The sequence below is a fragment of the Hibiscus syriacus genome, unplaced genomic scaffold (genome assembly GCF_006381635.1).
Source record: "Hibiscus syriacus cultivar Baekdansim isolate YM2019G1 unplaced genomic scaffold, ASM638163v2 tig00110890_pilon, whole genome shotgun sequence".
Lineage (NCBI taxonomy): Eukaryota > Viridiplantae > Streptophyta > Magnoliopsida > Malvales > Malvaceae > Hibiscus > Hibiscus syriacus.
The window spans coordinates 7,082,854-7,100,365 of record NW_024062900.1 but is presented as its reverse complement, the minus strand read 5'-3'; the positions used below and the strand labels follow the sequence as shown (position 1 = coordinate 7,100,365).

General features: G+C 32.1%; 1 protein-coding gene across 2 annotated transcripts; it reads left to right on the top strand.

Moving 5' to 3' along the window:
• Positions 1 to 6,356: 6,356 nt before the first annotated feature.
• LOC120144516 lies at positions 6,357 to 17,093 on the top strand. 2 transcript variants are annotated; one of them, XR_005518039.1, is made up of 6 exons: positions 6,357 to 6,561; positions 6,672 to 6,783; positions 7,930 to 8,001; positions 8,088 to 8,296; positions 8,473 to 8,637; positions 17,073 to 17,093. XR_005518039.1 is itself a non-coding variant. In XM_039158556.1 (5 exons), exons 1-5 carry the CDS (start codon positions 6,452 to 6,454, stop codon positions 8,579 to 8,581), a joined length of 612 nt encoding a protein of 203 aa, XP_039014487.1. In that variant the 5' UTR covers positions 6,357 to 6,451; the 3' UTR covers positions 8,582 to 8,734. The 2 variants fall into 2 exon arrangements, 1 of the variants encoding a protein (XP_039014487.1); XM_039158556.1 differs by lacking the exon at positions 17,073 to 17,093 and having other exon boundaries at positions 8,473 to 8,734.
• The last annotated feature ends 419 nt before the right edge of the window (positions 17,094 to 17,512 follow it).

The following is a 17,512-nucleotide window of genomic DNA, read 5'->3' as shown; positions in this document are numbered from 1 at the left end:
CACTAGGTACTACTCCACCAAAAACAAAAAATAAATTCTATTAAAAATCATAAAAGACCATTAACTCCTATATCACCCCTTGGCCTTTCACCTACTAAAACTCTTGACCTTTTATTTTCCAATTAACTTCTAAATTTAAAGGAAACCCACTAAAAACCACATTTAAGTTTATTAAACAAAACTCCCCCATAAACTTAAATGTTTCTACCATCCGTCATGCCAGTCATCTTCTTGCATTTGTCGAGAAGTACTTTCGGTAGCAGTTTTGTGAAAATATCCACACTTGATCCTGACTTGCTACATGCACCAATTCCACACTTCCTTCCTTCACATGATCTCAGATAAAGTGAAAATGAGCATCGATGTGTTTGCTTCTTTCATGGTTCACAGGGTTCTTTTCCAACTCAATTGTTGATTTGTTGTCAACATGAATCACGGTTGCACCTAGTTGCTTTAGCTCTATCTTGCTCAACAAATTTCTATGCCATATCGCATGACATACACACCAAGATGCTACCATATATTCAGCTTCACACGTCGAGAGCGTCACGATTGGTTGCTTCTTTGAAAGCCAAGTAAACGCAATATCTCCCATAAAAAATACATATCCCAATGTTCTTTTCCAATCGTCTATGTCTCCGCACCAATCGCTTTCGGAGTACCCAACCAATCGCTGTCGGTTGCTTCACACCGTTCCTTGGATGAACCGTAGGATTCTCTTCAAAACCTTCCAATGTGAATAAACTGGCTCCTCCATGAACCGACTTACAATGCTGACACTTAGCGAAAGATCCGGCCTTGTACATATGGGATAGTGAATGCTTCCTACCAAACTCCAGTATTTACTTGCATCGAAACGTTCCCCTCCATCGAACTTCGAGAAATTTTCACTTGGTTCCATTGCTGTTGATACCGGGTTGTAATTTGTCATATTGTATTTCTTAAAAATTTCTTTTGCATATGTCTCCTGTGATACAAAAATACCCATCTCTAATTGTCTAATCTCCAAACCAAGAAAAAACTTCATTAAGCCCAAATCTGTCATCTCAAATTCCTGTGTCATTGTGCCTTTAAACTCTTCTATCATCTCATTATTGTTACCCATAAAAACGAGATCATCAACATAAAGAGCAACAAATAACACGTTACATTCATTCTTCTTTGCGTAAAGGGCATGCTCTTAGGGACATTGCTTGAACCCGTTCTCCTTGAAATATGTATTGATACATATATTCCATGTTCGTGGTGCTTGCTTCAACTCGTAAAGTGCCTTCTTCAATTTTAAAACCTTCTTCTCTTCTCCGACTTTTACGTACCCGGGTGGTTGTTCAATGTAGACATCTTCTTCGAGCACACCATTCAAGAATGTTGACTTAACATCTATTTGAAATATCGGCCATTTGAATTGAGCAGCTTGTGAAATGAGTAATCGAATTGTCTTCATTCTTGCAACAGGAGTAAACACCTCGTCATAGTCGATTCCTGTCTTTTGCTTGTATCCTTCACAACAAGTCGCGCTTTGTATCGTTCTATCTCGCCTTGAGCATTCATCTTTTTTTTTGAACACCCACTTCACACCAATAAGCTGACTTTCTTACGGCAATTCTGCTAGCTCCCATGTGTTGTTGCAGTCAATCTTTTCAATCTCCTCGTTCATGGAAGTTTTCTACTTCTTGTCTCGCAACACCTCTTCAAAGCTGATATTTTCAGCATCTGCCAAAAGACATACAAGGTGTACTTCATTTGTCGAATCATACAAATCTTGTAAACTTCATATTTTGGGTTATCATGGTTCATCTTCATCATCGGTAGTTTCAGAGTTTGTTGGTATGCTTGTTGGTGCAACTACTGAAGATTCTCCAACTTCGATGATAGCCTTTGTCGAATTGTTCCAGTCTCACTCACTTGCTTCATTTACTCGTACATCACGACTCGCCATCACCTTCTTGCTTATCGGATCGAATAGCTTGTACCCTTTTGTCTTCTCATCATACCCAATAAAAATATACTTTTTAGTTTTGTCTTCAAGCTTCGTTCTTAGTTGATTCAGTATGTGTGCATAAGCAACACTACCGAACACTTTGAGATGAGAATCTGTCGGCTTTTGTCTACTCCATGCCTCTTGTGGTGTTTGATCATCTAACTTTACATGTGGACATTGATTTTGTACATAGATGGTACATTGCACGGCTTCTTCCCATAATTTCTTCGGTATCTTCTTGCTCTTGAGCATTGATTGAACCATGTCAATAATGGTCCGATTCTTCCTCTCGGCCACACCATTTTGTTGAGGAGAGTATGGTGCAGTTAGAAATCTCCTTATGCCTTGCCCCTCACAATACTCTATGAAAGCAGTCGAAGTATACACACCACCTCTATCAAATCGTACGGCTTTGATATGTCTACTAGTTGCCTTCTCCACCATCACTTTGAACTTTTTGAACACCTCAAATGCCTTAGTTTTTTCTTTCAAAAAATGAACCCAAGCATTTCGTGAGAAATCATCGATAAAGAAATGAAACACCTTTTACTGTTGAAAGATTTGGGGTTATTAGTACACATATATCGGTATGAATCAACTCGAGAGGATGTTTAGCTTGATATTCTATCTTCTTTTAAAATAAGGTTCTCGATTGCTTTCCAAGAACACATTCTTCACAAAATTTGTCTTCATAATCCATATCTGGCAGCCCATGCACTATGTTCTTCTTTGCTAACCCTTTTAGACCACCATGTTGTAAGTGACCAAAACGGAGATGCCACAACGATGCCTTGTCTTCTACGTCGATTTGTAAGCATTTTCTCGTATGTTTCTCAAATTCAGTTTGTACATCCAATTTCTGCATATCTCGACTCGAGCAACTAGACGCCCTTGCTTGTCATTCAAGTGTAGTACCCGATCTTTTAAAAATGCCTAGTAAACTTTCTCCATGAGTTGCCCCATACTCAAAATGTTTGTCTTGAGATCTTGTACATAATAACCATCTTGGATTGACCCTATCAAACCATCCTTTTGTAAGTAACAAACTGTACCTCTACCTTTGACCTCCACTTTTGATGCATCTCCAAAAAACACATGACCATCTTCAATCATTTGCATCTCTTTGAATAGGTACTTGTGACCACTCATATGGTTGCTTGCGTCCGAGTCGAGGTACCACAAAGTGTCATTATTGATGTTGACTTCATTTTGAGCCATCAAGAGACAAATTTCATTCAATTCATTTCCCAAGGCTAGGTTGGTTGTTTCTTCCACCTTTTTATCAGCTCGAAAATCTTTTGCAAAATGTCCCACTTTACCACATTTATAACATTTGTTAGAGTTGTAATCCTTCGCGTATTGACCATACTTGTAACACTTGTAGCACTCGATGTTGGAATAGTTTTATTGGTCATCTCTTCCTCTACCGCGCCCTCTTCCACTCCAATTTTGTTGGCTTGACTGTCCCTTCTTCTTGTAGTACCCTTCATAACTGTCACCTTGACCACCGCGACAATATCCATGACCTCCACGGCCATACCCTCAACCTTAAAAATTTTGAGAATAGAGTACCTTTTCGTCTTTGATTGACTCCTTGGTTTAAAGTGATTGCTCGAGTGTCTCCTCTTTCTTTTTCTTCTTACGTTGTTCTTTTGCCTCGAGAGAACCGGCGAGCTCATTGACTGTGAGCGTTGCAAGGTCTTTTGACTCTTCTATTGGGCACACAACATTCTCAAAATTGTCAGTTAATGATCTTAAAATCTTCTCCACAACTTGTGCATCGGCTAACGCTTCGCCATTACGAATGAGTTGGTTCACCAAGGTTTGTACACGCGTGATGTAGTCAAATACACTTTCTGACTACTTCATCTTCATGCTTTCCAACTCGCTACGAAGAGTTTGGAGACACACTTGCTTGACTCGATCGACTCCATTGAACACTTTTCTTAAAATATCCTACACTTCTTTTGATGTAGCGGCACCAACAATCTTCTCAAAGCCCGACTCGTCAATGGCTCGGAACAACATGTATAATGTCTCCTTATCCTTCGATCGCGCCTCTTTCAACGCCTTGGTTTGAGCCGCCATATATCCCATGGTAGTTGTTGGTTCTTCGAAACCTTCTTCGACCACCTCCCATTCATCTTGAGATCCGAGAAGAGCTTTCATTTGAATGCTCCAGTTCTTGTAGTTGCCTTCGTTAGTAGTGGTAGCGGCACTTGACCCGTCACATTGTCATTGGCTCTAATACCAATTTGTAAAATAGAAATCAAATTAACCCACAATTACTATACTATTTCCAAATGATTTTGTATTACTTTGAGTTGTTTTCAAATGAAATCAACAAGGTCTTTATATAGGCACTCGGAACTACTCAACCAAAAACAAAAACTAAATTCTATTAAAAATAATAAAAGATCATTAACTCCTATATCACCCCTTGGCCTTTCACTTACTAAAACTTTTGACCTTTTTTTTTCCCTTTAACTTCTAAATTTAAAGAAAACCAAAATAACCACATTTAAGTTTATTCAATGGGTTTCAGCTGATCACAATGAGCGCTGAACACCAATTCATTCAAATTTACCACAAAATAGAGATGAAGAAGAGCTACTAAAAAAGAGAGGAATCTGAAGAGAAGCCTTACAGAATATGTTCTCTGATAACTAAGCTAGAAGGGATTGATTGTAGAAGGCTTGAAATTAAGCTGGAGGCATGAGTTGAGACCAGACTGTTTTAGAAAACATGCAGTCCCGAAAGCATGGAGGACGGATTCGTCCCGGTAGTAGAGACAAAGAGGGTTGTTCCCGGTGGAGAGAAGGTAACGTTCAAGATTAGTCATAATATGCTTTTCAATATATGAAGTTTGGGTTCCCATGAAGTCTCAGAAAACTTGGCGTAGGCTGATTTGATGGATAAAGCATGCTTATCGTCGTGTCTCCAAAAGCATGAGTCTGAAATATATTGGTCATTTGATTCGAACAATATAAAGGACAATATTATGAGGAAAGTAATGAGAAAATTCACTAAGTCCCAATTACCATTATTTATAATGAAGTCAGCAAAAGACAAATCCATTTTTGTTGCACTTTTCTAAATAAGGTGATTATGCAAAGTCCTTAACTCCACTACCCATACACCATTCAGGAAATTAATCGATTTCCCATTTCAAGTCACAAAGAAAACTAAAGCAATCGCAAAGACTCAAATTCAAGTTAATAAATTTTCAAAAATTCTTTTTGTTTTCAAGAATACTTGTATACTTCTTGGCTTTATCCTCTTTAAGTGTTTTATTTGTTCTGAATTGTGCAAACATACTCATTGTAAGAGTTTTTTCAAAATTTATTAGTTGTAATTTCTTCTTGGAAGTAAGTTATACACTAGAGACTTTGAAGTATAAGTCTAAGTGTGTTAAGGTTAGACCTTGTTTTAAAGTTTGAACAAATTAATAAATTAATAGATGTAAACTTCATTGAGGAAATTGAACCACTTTAAAATTCTTGTATTCTATCTTTTTTATCTTTCTATTAGCTGTCATCAAATTTTTTTTTAATTGTCAACTCACTGCTCTTTTGGCTATTTTCACAATGCAATTGACTTAACATTTTCTAATTTTACTATCTCTTCTAATTATTCAGGAGGAACTTGCACTTGGCTATTTCCTGTTGTTTATTATTATTATTATTATTATCATCATAATATAACGTTAAGATCGAGTTATACTTAGTACAAAATGTTTAGTTTTAATTTTTTATGAGCGTTAGATAAAAGAAATTAAAGGCTGAGATTAATTTTTAATTTTATTTTTCAATGAATATCTTTATACTTTCTGCCTTTAAGATATATATATATATGTCGGGATCTAATTACATTTAGCGTAATACTTTTAGTTTTACATCTTTTTAGGATCTTAGGATTGTGAGAAATCAAATGTTGATATATATATATATATATATATATATATATATATATATATATATATAACATATGGCGGGATCTAATTACATCTAATATAATATTTTTAGTTTTATATCTTTTTAGGATAGTTGGATTGAGAGAAATCAAACACTAAGATTAATTATTTATTTTTTCAATGAATATCTTTTCATTTCTTACTATTAATCTCATACTTTAAATTTTTCTCATGCAATGTATTTATTAAATTATTTTTTTAAAATTAAGTTAAATTAAAATTCTTAAATTTAAGTAATTAAAATAAGGGTAAGAAAAAAAAATTGAGTGATGATCTGTGTCGGCGTAAGGCGTAGGCTTCAATAAGATATGGAGAAGCCCAGAAAGTTGTAGATATTTCTAAACTTAGGAGTCCAACACGTCAGAAATATTCAAGTCTATATTATAACAAATAAAATTTACGCCGTTCGGCTCGAAACATTCACAAATTTACAAATACACAACTCTTTCCAAGTTCAAATCCAGAAATATCGAAAACAGTAAATTCTTCAATCATCCATGGCGCTAAATCCTCAGCTTTTGCCTAACGGCATGCCCGTTCCTTTCACTAACGAGATGTTTGTTCTCGTCCGAAACGGCGTTGAATTCGAAGTCGATAAGATTCCTGGGTACCCTTTACTTTTCTTCTTTAATTTTTTATGAGTTTCTTTTTATCCGAGAAAAATTACGCATTCTTGGTTCAATTTGATTATTTGGGTTCCCTATTTGCTTCTTTTAGTTCTCAGGGAGGTCGTGTTAAAGCATGGGGCACAATATATTTGTCAAATATACGGATCGTCTTTGTTGCAAGTCACCCCGTTGGGAATTTCTTTGCTTTTGATATGCCTCTGGTATTTTTATCATTTATTTTCCTTTTCTTTGTTTTGAATTATAATATTTGGATTTAAATTACCTTAGAGAAAACATTTCGACGCAAATTGAGAGTTGGATCCTTTGTTAGGGTAGGGGCATTGATATTGCTTTGGGTTTCTTTAATAGCACAGATGTTAATGTTGAGCCTCAAACCTAAGTCGTCTCAGTATTAAGATAAAACGAACTCTCTGATTGAATTAGTCCCTCGATGCCCATGAATGTTGTTTTTCTGTTACCGTTTTATGTTTATATTTGCATTTTATTGTCGTTGGCTGGGAATTTTGCTTCTCCTATCATTTTGTCAAGGTTTTAGGGTTGATTGTCGGGTCTGGTGTACATTATCCTGATATGAGTAAGTGTCTAATATGAATAGGTGTTATGAATGTTGGGATTGAGCATTTTAGAGAAATTAAGGGTTCACTTAATGTAGCTTCTGAATGCATCATTCATTTTGTACCTTTCGAGTGGCTAGATATCAAGTATAGTATATGGCTTGGTTTTGCTGATTTGTGTGACATGCATGGCATCCAATGATTCTACGCCAACCGTCTTGCTAGAGCTTTATATTGAATGCTAATGTTGGATTGCCTAAGACAGCAATCAAAATTATATCCCATCGTATTAGTGCTTAATTATAACTGAATAAGTCATTGTCAAGATGATCATGTGTCAATCCGTGTGGCATTGCATAATTTTTAGCATGAATAATTTTGGTTTTGGATTTTGGAATTTTGCTTTCTTAAACTATAAATTAACATTCTTTGTGTTAATTTTCCAATGATCTTAGTTTTTACTATTAAAGATTAGCATATGAGCTATGTTTACTCAGGTGAGTAGTGGATACGGGTAGCATATGTCCGACACATGTTTGTTCAATTTTTTCCGAAGCCTTTCAGTATATTTAGAGGATCATTCAAAATATTTATTTTCAAATGTGTTGGATAAGAGCACTTTAAGAAAACTGAAGAGTCAGACATAGTATATGAGTCTTTTGCTGGCAATTGAGATCCATTGCTTGCCCTGCCGCTACTCTTGTGTCTTTTTGTTGTCAATTGTTTGGATAAAGTAATCCTGATAGTTTATCCTGCATGACTGATTTGGTATTTTTATTTATGTTTTTGCAGCTTTATGTGCATGGTGAAAAGTTTAACCAACCGATATTTCACTGCAACAACATTTCTGGTCAAGTTGAGCCTGTAAGTAGATCGGAAAGCTGCTTTCTTCCTATAACACTTGATAGAACTTTTAGTAGTTCCTTAATGTCAGTTTTTTGAAATTCTAGGTGTTTCCTGAAAATGAGCATAGGGCTCTCTACTCCACTCATTCATTAAAAATTTTGTTCAAAGAAGGTGGCTGTGGAACCTTTGTTCCACTTTTCTTGAACTTGATTTCTTCTGTTAGACGATATAATCAAGTAAATCATGAACCACAGCCTCGCACGGATCCCCTACAGGCAGCACAAACTCCTGTCGATGAAATGATGCGCCATGCGTAAGTGACCTATTTAGCAACAACAACAAAATCTATGTTAAGTCTATTAATATGTTCGAATGTGTCGGACATGGGTGTTTTCGGGTTAAAGTAAACTGTGGTAACCTAGCAACATTATAAAGGGCGAGGAAATTCTGGAGTGGCTTATGAGTAAACAGTTGTCTCTGTCTTTGCAGATATGTTGACCCTAATGATCCAACAAAGATCTTTTTACAGCAGCCAACTACGGAGTCTCAGTTAAGGCGACGTACGTATCAATCTCAACCTGTTGAAGGTTCGATGTGAATTTAATCTAGGCCTTTTATGATGATATTGCTAAGAAGAGACTTAAGCTGTTTATTGTTGTTGTGTAATTAAATGCTGCAGCATCATTGCATGGCCTAATGCTACTATTTCATTTCTCTCATGTCCTTTGTCTCCACCAGAATTTATGTAAAATTTATGAAAATTATGAATGAATAGCAGTTGCGTGTTTACATAAGATTTATATGCACCTCGTCTCATTTGTTCTTGCATTAGTTTTTTTAAAAACTTAAATTGCTTTTATCATTGCTAAGCGAAATAGTACATACGGTGAGGCTCAAATAACAAATATACTAAAGCATGAGGATGCATAAGCATTACCGAAAATGTTACAAAAAAGGTAATATTTTCGATTGTCAACCGAAAATGTTATAAAGAAGGTTTTAATCGAAAAATATTAAAAAAAATTTAACATTTTAAGTTGTATTTAATCGAAAATGTTGATTTTTATAACATTTTTGGTGACGTTTTTTCTTAACCTTAAATTCTTGGATCTTTTTCCTTAAACTTTTCCTGAGGTCACCGTTAGGTGATCTGCAGTTGACAAGCACACTTAGGAGGGTGTAAGCCGAGACCACATCCTTGTATCCCTCACACAATACTTGGCAAAATCAATTAACCAATTAGCAAATTTGGGAAGCCAGTTTTCCTCCCTCATTACCACTACGCCACCGTAGACTCAAGCGCAATCAGTCGGTCATGGGAAACCTACCAACCATCCCATAACTCTTACCCTACAAAGAGTGAACTATTTCAAAAGATGTGGCATTTCTTATTAAAAGATTCGATGTGTAACCACTCTATATAGTTATTTAATACTAAGCCAAAACGATGTTCAACAACCATGGAAATGACTATATAAAACATTACACAACTGTGTAACCTGAGTAGGATTTTTAACCTTCGGAATATGGGTATCATTTATCTCCGCAACACGACCCAAAGGACATCCATGCCCATAACATCCCAAAAATTTTGATAAAAGAAAGTCGGGGTGGATATTTGATTGAGTCGAATAAAAAAATTTGAGTTCTCGAGTTGATGAGTCGTATTGTACAACTTGAATTTAACTAGAAATTTTTCGAGTCGAGTTTAGTTTAATAAATTTGAGTCGAATTATTGGAGTCAAGTTATTCAGGTTTCAATACTAATTTTATAATAATTATATAAAATATTATGATAAGGATTGGCTTTAATTTTTCACTTCCACTAACCATATATATATATATATATCATTTTATAATGTAATTTAATACATCAAATACAATCTAAAATTATAAAATGTACTAATAATATTATATTTTAAAGGTAGTAATTTGAAGGTAAAATACTGATGAGAGTATAAAGGAGCCAAAGAATTGATAGGAAGAAAGAATTTACAAACAATTGCAGTCAAAAGACCAAATTGAGTAAAATGCGAAGTAAAGGGAGAGTATAATTTTATTAAAAAAATAAGAAGTGAAGTTACATAGGTATTATATAGTGGTATATGAGTATGTGGTTTGAATTGGGTGAAAATTGACTTAAATAAAGGATAGATAGAAGAAATAATGAAAAATTGAGGGATTAAATTGAAAATGAAAACTTGTTTCAAAAGAAATTGAAAGTAATTGACTCAAATAACTCGAAATTAAACAATTTTTAATACATGATTTAAAATTTAAAATAAATTTATTGTTTTTATATTTTTAAATTAAATTCAATATTTTTATATTAAATTTATTATTTTTATATTTCTAAACTAAATTCAGTATTTTTCACATCTATATTTTAAAAATAAATATAAAATTATAAAATTAAGTATAAAAATATTGATTTTAGTTTAAAAATGTAAAAATAATAACCAACGGGGTCGATTCATGTGGTAAGAAGCTTTATATTATTTAAGCAATGTCTTAGGTTTGAGTCATTGTGTATGCAGAAATCTTCGCTAGATGACTTACCCACCAAAATCATATGTGCAACCCAAATTGATTTATATTAGTCAGGAATTAGAGGGCAACCAAAAAAACTGTAAAAAATAATAAATTTATTTTAAATTTTAAACCTTGTGTTGAATATTATTTATAATAAAATAATCTATTTAATTATAAAAATATTATATTTGTTTAACTGATTTAACTCCTCTTATATTTTATAATTGGTCTAGGTTCGAATCCTCATTTGAATGATTTTTTTCTCTGTTTTTCTATCATTAATAATATTATAAAATAAATAGAGTTTATTCTAACACTTAACCGAAATGAAGCATTTGGCCCAATAGCTTAGGTGCTTTGCTTCCAACCAAGTGACGAAGGTTTAAAATCTCTCCAAAGATAAGTTATTTTTGATTTATTTTTTATCAAATAAGGAAGCTACACACGTCATCATTTGATTGAATAAAAAATAAATCTAATTAAATAAATTAAAATTTATAAAAAAAACTTCAATCAGGAGTTAACACGTGTCAGATGTGACATGAGAGACCTTGGAAATCTCCTCTCGAACTTGAATGAAAATCCCCTCTTGAGACCTTAAAAATGGCGAAATTTGTTTGATGAAATTGATTTATTGTCTCGAGAGAGTTTGAGCTGCAGTTTTGTTATGCCCCAAGGCTCAAAACTGTTGGGCAGTATGCCATGCCAAGGTTGGCATTTTGAGGGCAGTATTATTTAAAGCATGGTGGTAGTTTGCTCTTAGCTTTTTCTTGTTTAAGGGGTTTTATGTTTTGGTGTTTTCTGCTGTCCTGTTTCTTTTCCTAATTGAGTTGTACTCTTTTCCTCCAATAAACTTAGAGAGGTTTTTAATGAGGCATTCAATCTAAGTTTTTGCTATTAGTAAGCCTTGAAATTGGAGGACAACTAATAGTGTAAAAACAATAAATTTATTTTAAATTCTAAACCTTGTATTGAATACGATTTATAATAAATATAATCTATTTAATTATAAAAATATTATATTTGTTTAACTAATTTAGGTGCTCTTATATTTTATAATTAGTTTAGGTTTGAATCCTATGTTTTGGTGTTTCTGCTGTCCTGTTTCTTTTTCCTAATTGAGTTGTACTCTTTTCCTCCAATAACTTAGAGAGGTTTTTAATGAGGCATTCAATCTAAGTTTTTGCTATTAGTAAGCTTGAAATTGGAGGACAACTAATAGTGTAAAACATAAATTTATTTTAAATTCTAAACCTTGTATTGAATACGATTTATAATAAATATAATCTATTTAATTATAAAAATATTATATTTGTTTAACTAATTTAGGTGCTCTTATATTTTATAATTAGTTTAGGTTTGAATCCTCATTTAAATGATTTTATTTCTATGTTTTTCTATCATTAATAATATTATAAGACAAATAGAGTTTGTTCCAATACTTAACCAAATGAAGCATTTGGCGTAGTGGCTTGGGTGCTCTTCTTTGAAGCAACTAAAGTCCCTCAAAATATAAGTTATTTTTATTTATTTTCTATCAAATAAGGAGGTAACATTTGTCATAATTTGATTGAATAAAAAATAAATCTAATTAAATAAATTAAGATTTATAAAAAAAACCTTCAATTAGAAGTTAACACATGTCAAATATGACACGAGAGACCTTGGAAATCTCCTCTCGAATTGGATTAAAAATCCCCTCTCAAGACCTTGAAAATGGTGGAATTTGTTCGATGAAATTGATTCATTGTCTCGAGATAGTTCTAAGCTACAGTTATATTATACCCAAGGCTTCAAAACTATTGGGCATAACACCATGCCAAGACTGGTATTTTGAGGGCAGTATTATTTAAAGTATGGTGGTAGTTTGCTCCGAGTTTTTTCTTGTTTAAGGGGTTTTGTGTCTTGATGTTTTCTGCTGTCATATTTCCTTTCCTAGTTGAGTTGTACTCTTTCCTTTAATAGACTTACGGAGGTTTTAAATGATACACTCAATCTATGTTTTTCCTATTAGTTAGGACGAAGTCTTGGAATTAAAGGGCAACAAAAAAATGTAAAAATAATAAATATATTTTAAATTTTAAACCTTGTATTGAATACAATTTATAATAAATATAATATATTTAATTATAAAAATATGTCAGATGTGATGTAAGAAACTTTGGAAACCCCCCTTCGAACTGAATTAAAAATCCCCTCTCGAGACCTTGAAGATGGTGGAATTTGTTTGATATAATTGTTTCATTGTCTCGAATGAGTTCTAGGCTGCAGATTTGTTATACCCCAAGTCTTCCAAACTGTTAGGCAGTACACCTTGCGAAGGCTGGCATTTTGAGGGTACTGCTACTTAAAGCATGGGGTAGTTTGCTTCGAGTTTTTTCTTTTTTAAGGGGTTTTTTGTCTTGGTCTTTTTTGCTGTCCTGTTTATTTTCCTAGTTGAGTTGTACTCTTTTCCTCCAATAGATTTAGTGAGGTTTTTAACGAGACACTTAATCTAGGTTTTTCCTATTAATAAAATTATTTGTTGAGCAAAAAAATGTCATTATCATATGTTGAGACATATCACATCTTGATTGAATTATTAATTTATTAAATAAAATTAAAATTAGGACAAAATTGATTGAATATACGAGCATTGAGGATCAAATGTGTAATTATACTAATTTTGTTAACTGACACGCAAAAACTTCCTTTAAATCATGTTAACGACATGTGGTTATATAAGAACCAATTAAATAGTTAAGCGGTTATATTGATTCAATATTGAAAATGGTGTTCTTATTGACACCATCTAGGAATGGCAGAACGACCCGAACTTGACGGGGAAACCGAAACCCGGTTAAGTTCGGGTTGGGTCGGGTTTGAATAATATCGGGTCGGGTTTGAATAATATCGGGTCGGATCGGATATCGGGTTAAAATTCAGAGATTTTTTTTTGTTCGGGGACGGGGCAAGGTATCCCCGCCCCGGCCCGCCTCGATTATATATATATATATATATATATATATATATAATATTTTTTATTTTTTATATTAATTATTAAAGTAAAATTTGGTTGATTTATTGATAAATTTCCCAATGTAGGGAGCTACCAAAGAAAGTGACAAAAGTGGCACGACGATTTTGGATGACTTTATTTGACTTAATATTATGTATGCATCTTCGTTATATGATTTGAATATCGGAGCAAGTTTGTATTTAATTATGTATGTGTTTTATTTTGGAGTTTAGACAATTATTTAGAATTGAGTTTGAATTTGTGACTGGAGTTTGAATTGTAAATCATGTAGACTAATTTCCTAGTTTTTTGTGATCGTTTTTTCTATTTTTTATGAAAACTAGGTTTTTCTCAGGATCGGGTCGGGTTCGGGTACAACATTTCGGGCCGGGTTCGGGGCAAAAAAAATCCCCGACGGGGCGTCCCGATAAAAACCCGACGGGGAACGGGGAGGGGATATGGATTCATTTCGAGGACGGGGACGGGGACGGGGGAGCAAAATCCGCCCGTCCCCATGGTTGGGTGGTCATTCATATAGCTTACTCAAAAAAAAATAAAAATATCCTAATGAAAAATAGTGCAAACTACTTAAATGACCACTTAAATATAAGGTTGATATCGATATGACCATCATACTTTCAATTGTTTTCAATAGGATCACATAGGTATTTAAGTGATTTCAATCAAGTCACTTGTCTTTAATATTTAACGGAAGTGCTGACGTGATTGTTAACAAAATTTGATATAGTGACATATTTGACTTTAATACTTATATACTTTACTAATTTAGTCCTATTTTAAATTTAATTTAATAAAAACTTCCTTCAACCAAGTGGTAACATGTGTTGATAATAAATTACATTTAGGGCAGTTGAACCTTGATTCTCTAATATGAAAATGGGGCGATTAAACCACTAAGCTAATTGTTTCAGTTGACTTAATGATTTATTTGTTTATCTCATAATATATTTAGTGATATAAAAATAAAGAAAAAATTATTCAAATGATATTTAACTTTTTAATATTTTTATATTTTAAACAAATTAAAATAAGTTTTATTTTATTTAACTAAATTCAATATTTTTTATATTTTTAAGCAAATTTTATGAAAGAATTCATGTAATATAAAAATAAAAATATTGCTTTTATTTATTCAATTTTTTATATTTTTATATTTTAAAAAATTGTAATTAATTTAAAATTTTAAAATTAAATATAAGTTTAGTATTAAATATAATTGTTTAAAATATAAAAATTTTAAATACCGGTTAAATATATGTAATTTTTTAAACATGAAAAATATTAAATTAAATTTAAATATATAAAGATATTAAACTTATTTTAATTTTAAATTTTACACTAAATGCAATTGTTTAAAAATATAAAAGTATAAAACTTATTTATTTTTATTAAGATAAAGTGATTACAAAGTAGTATATGGTCTAAATATTTCAATCATTTGAAAATGGAGGCTCAATCACTTTACTGCAATTACTGGTGCTCAAACTCATGACTTCTAAGAACAACAACAATTCATTTAACCACTGAGGTAAGTTAGTTCATGATAATATTTTGTTTAAATATATAAAAGTATTTTTATTTTTATATTATATGTCTTCTTCCATAAATTTTGATAAAATATATTAAAAATATTGACTTTTTAAAATTAAAATATTAAATTTATGTTTCTTTATTTAAAAATATAAAAATATTAAAATTTAAATATCATTAAAATGTTTTTATTTGTTCTTTTTATATTACTAATAATATTATGAGATAAATAAATAGTGGAGCGATTACTAAACTAAATGAAACAATTGGCTTAATGGCTTGGGTGACCTACTTCCATCTTAAAAAACCTAAGTATAAGTCCCCATAAGTGTAATTTATTTTCTATCAAATCAAAGGTGATGGCTGTCATCGTATGATTGGATAGAAAGTTTATAGAAAATAAATTTAATTAAATTTAAATTACGATTAAATTGATAGAATATATAAGTGTTGAGAATAAAATATGTAATTATATCCATTTTTTAACTGTCACGTCAGTACTTCCGTTAATTGTTAATGACAGGTGGCTTGATTGAAATCACTTAAATAGTTATATGGTCATATTGACAAAATTAAAAGTATAGTGGTCATATTGACAAAATTAAAAGTATAGTGGTCATATCGACACTAATCCTATTTTAAGTGATCTTTTGAGTAGTTTACCCTAAAAAATAAAAGAAAATTAGATTTATATTAATGCAATTATGTAAAAAAGGAATCATCATTTTAAAATAGTTATATTAATTTTAGGGGTGAATGACCCACCATTTTAATCGAAAAGTGCTACTGTTGATAATAAGTTATTATCGTCTGGAGAGAATGTTGGAAAAATAATTGATTAATTTAATAATATTGATGTTATTAGTATCAAGTCATGTCACTCAGTGAATAGACTTATTAATAAGTTATGTCTATAGGAAAAAATTGCGATTGCGGTTGTCATCGATGTTGCAGTTGCCATCGAGGTGTAGCTACATTGTTACGGTTACGGATGTTATAGAAGTTATGATGTGATTTTTCCAAAATATAAATAGGTTTTATGTTGCGAATGCAGTTCTCTGTGTCGTGGTGACCTTGAAAAATGTTACAAAGCGACTGTTACACTGTGTTGCACCCACAATCTAATACTATGTTTATGTCACTTGGTGATAATACTTATTAATTGTTTACTTAAAGTTGCATCCATTCAATTACATCTAGTAGCTTTTCAATAATTCTCTTCATCAAAGGTGAAGTTTCTTCATCAAATGGTCTTAATATTTCAAATCATTTCCTTTTCCCTATATACATGCTAGTTGATAGGTAGATACAATTTAGACATAATTTTGGAATAGGAAAAATTCCATTTAAATTTGTTCTCTTTTGGTGACAGAAAAAAGTAAGATTGTGTTCAATTGGTCACTACTGTGATTATTTTCCGTTATATCCTGGGAGACCGACATCCATAATTACTCAAACTCTAAGGAGTGGATGAATGTCTTAAGGAAACTATTCATACATGTCACAACGAAAATTCTTATCTTGTTTATCTGACTCTAATCCAATTTCATGTCTATATACGAGTAAACAAATTCATTCATCTATTTTATTTATTTATTTATTTATTTTATTTTGTTCGATTCAATGATAACATTAACATATTTTAATTATTATTTTATTTTCTGGATTAACATTTTATCTACATGAAATGATGAAAAACTAAATATCAAAATACAATTTCAAAAATATTATTTCCTAAGACACCCCCTAAAAAGAATTGTTTGGGGATGAGAGTGTGATTCCCTTAATTAGATTTTCATTCATTATTATTTGATTACTTCTGATATGAACCTAGTTTTGTGTTATGAGTCATATATGTGATTAGCCGATCGTGTTTCCAATAAGAACTCCACAGTGCTTTGATTGAAGTCTGTAAACACGAATAGTGTTGTAAGTAGGAAATTGAAATATATGAGAATGAAATAGAATGATTGTAAGTGTTGTTGAAGTGGTTTGTAGATGTTGGAAGAGTGTTGGGTGTTGTGTAATAATGACAATGAAAGGAAAGCGGTGATGGATGAAGGCGTGGGTTAGCGTGATTTTCAAAGAAGATGAATTGTGACCCTCTAACTATAAGAAAGTTAGGAACCAACAATATAAGGATATGGAAATGAAGTGAAAGAGTATGAAACATGACCCACTAGCTATAGATGAGCTATGAACCAACACTATAAACAAATGGAATGGTTGAAGACAACAAGATCAACTTGAAGGAGATAAAGTTCTCAAAGAACTAGAGTGAAAGCAAATACTCTCAAAAGATTTCTGTATAGGCAAAAGATGTGTTTACAAATACAATGGAGGTGCCTATTTATAGTGTTGATAGGAATCATATGAAAAGTCTTACAAATGAGAGATGAACTCATCTTAATTCACTTGAATATAATTGAATACTTTGTCCTTTCTTCT

What these genes read in the sequence shown, in the direction of transcription:
- LOC120144516 (XM_039158556.1), top strand. Translation starts at nt 6,452, where the DNA reads ATGGCGCTAAATCCTCAGCTTTTGCCTAACGGCATGCCCGTTCCTTTC. An exon ending in GAAGTCGATAAGATTCCTGG is followed by an intron (nt 6,562 to 6,671) that starts GTACCCTTTACT and finishes TGCTTCTTTTAG; the next exon opens with TTCTCAGGGAGGTCGTGTTA. An exon ending in GATGAAATGATGCGCCATGC is followed by an intron (nt 8,297 to 8,472) that starts GTAAGTGACCTA and finishes CTGTCTTTGCAG; the next exon opens with ATATGTTGACCCTAATGATC.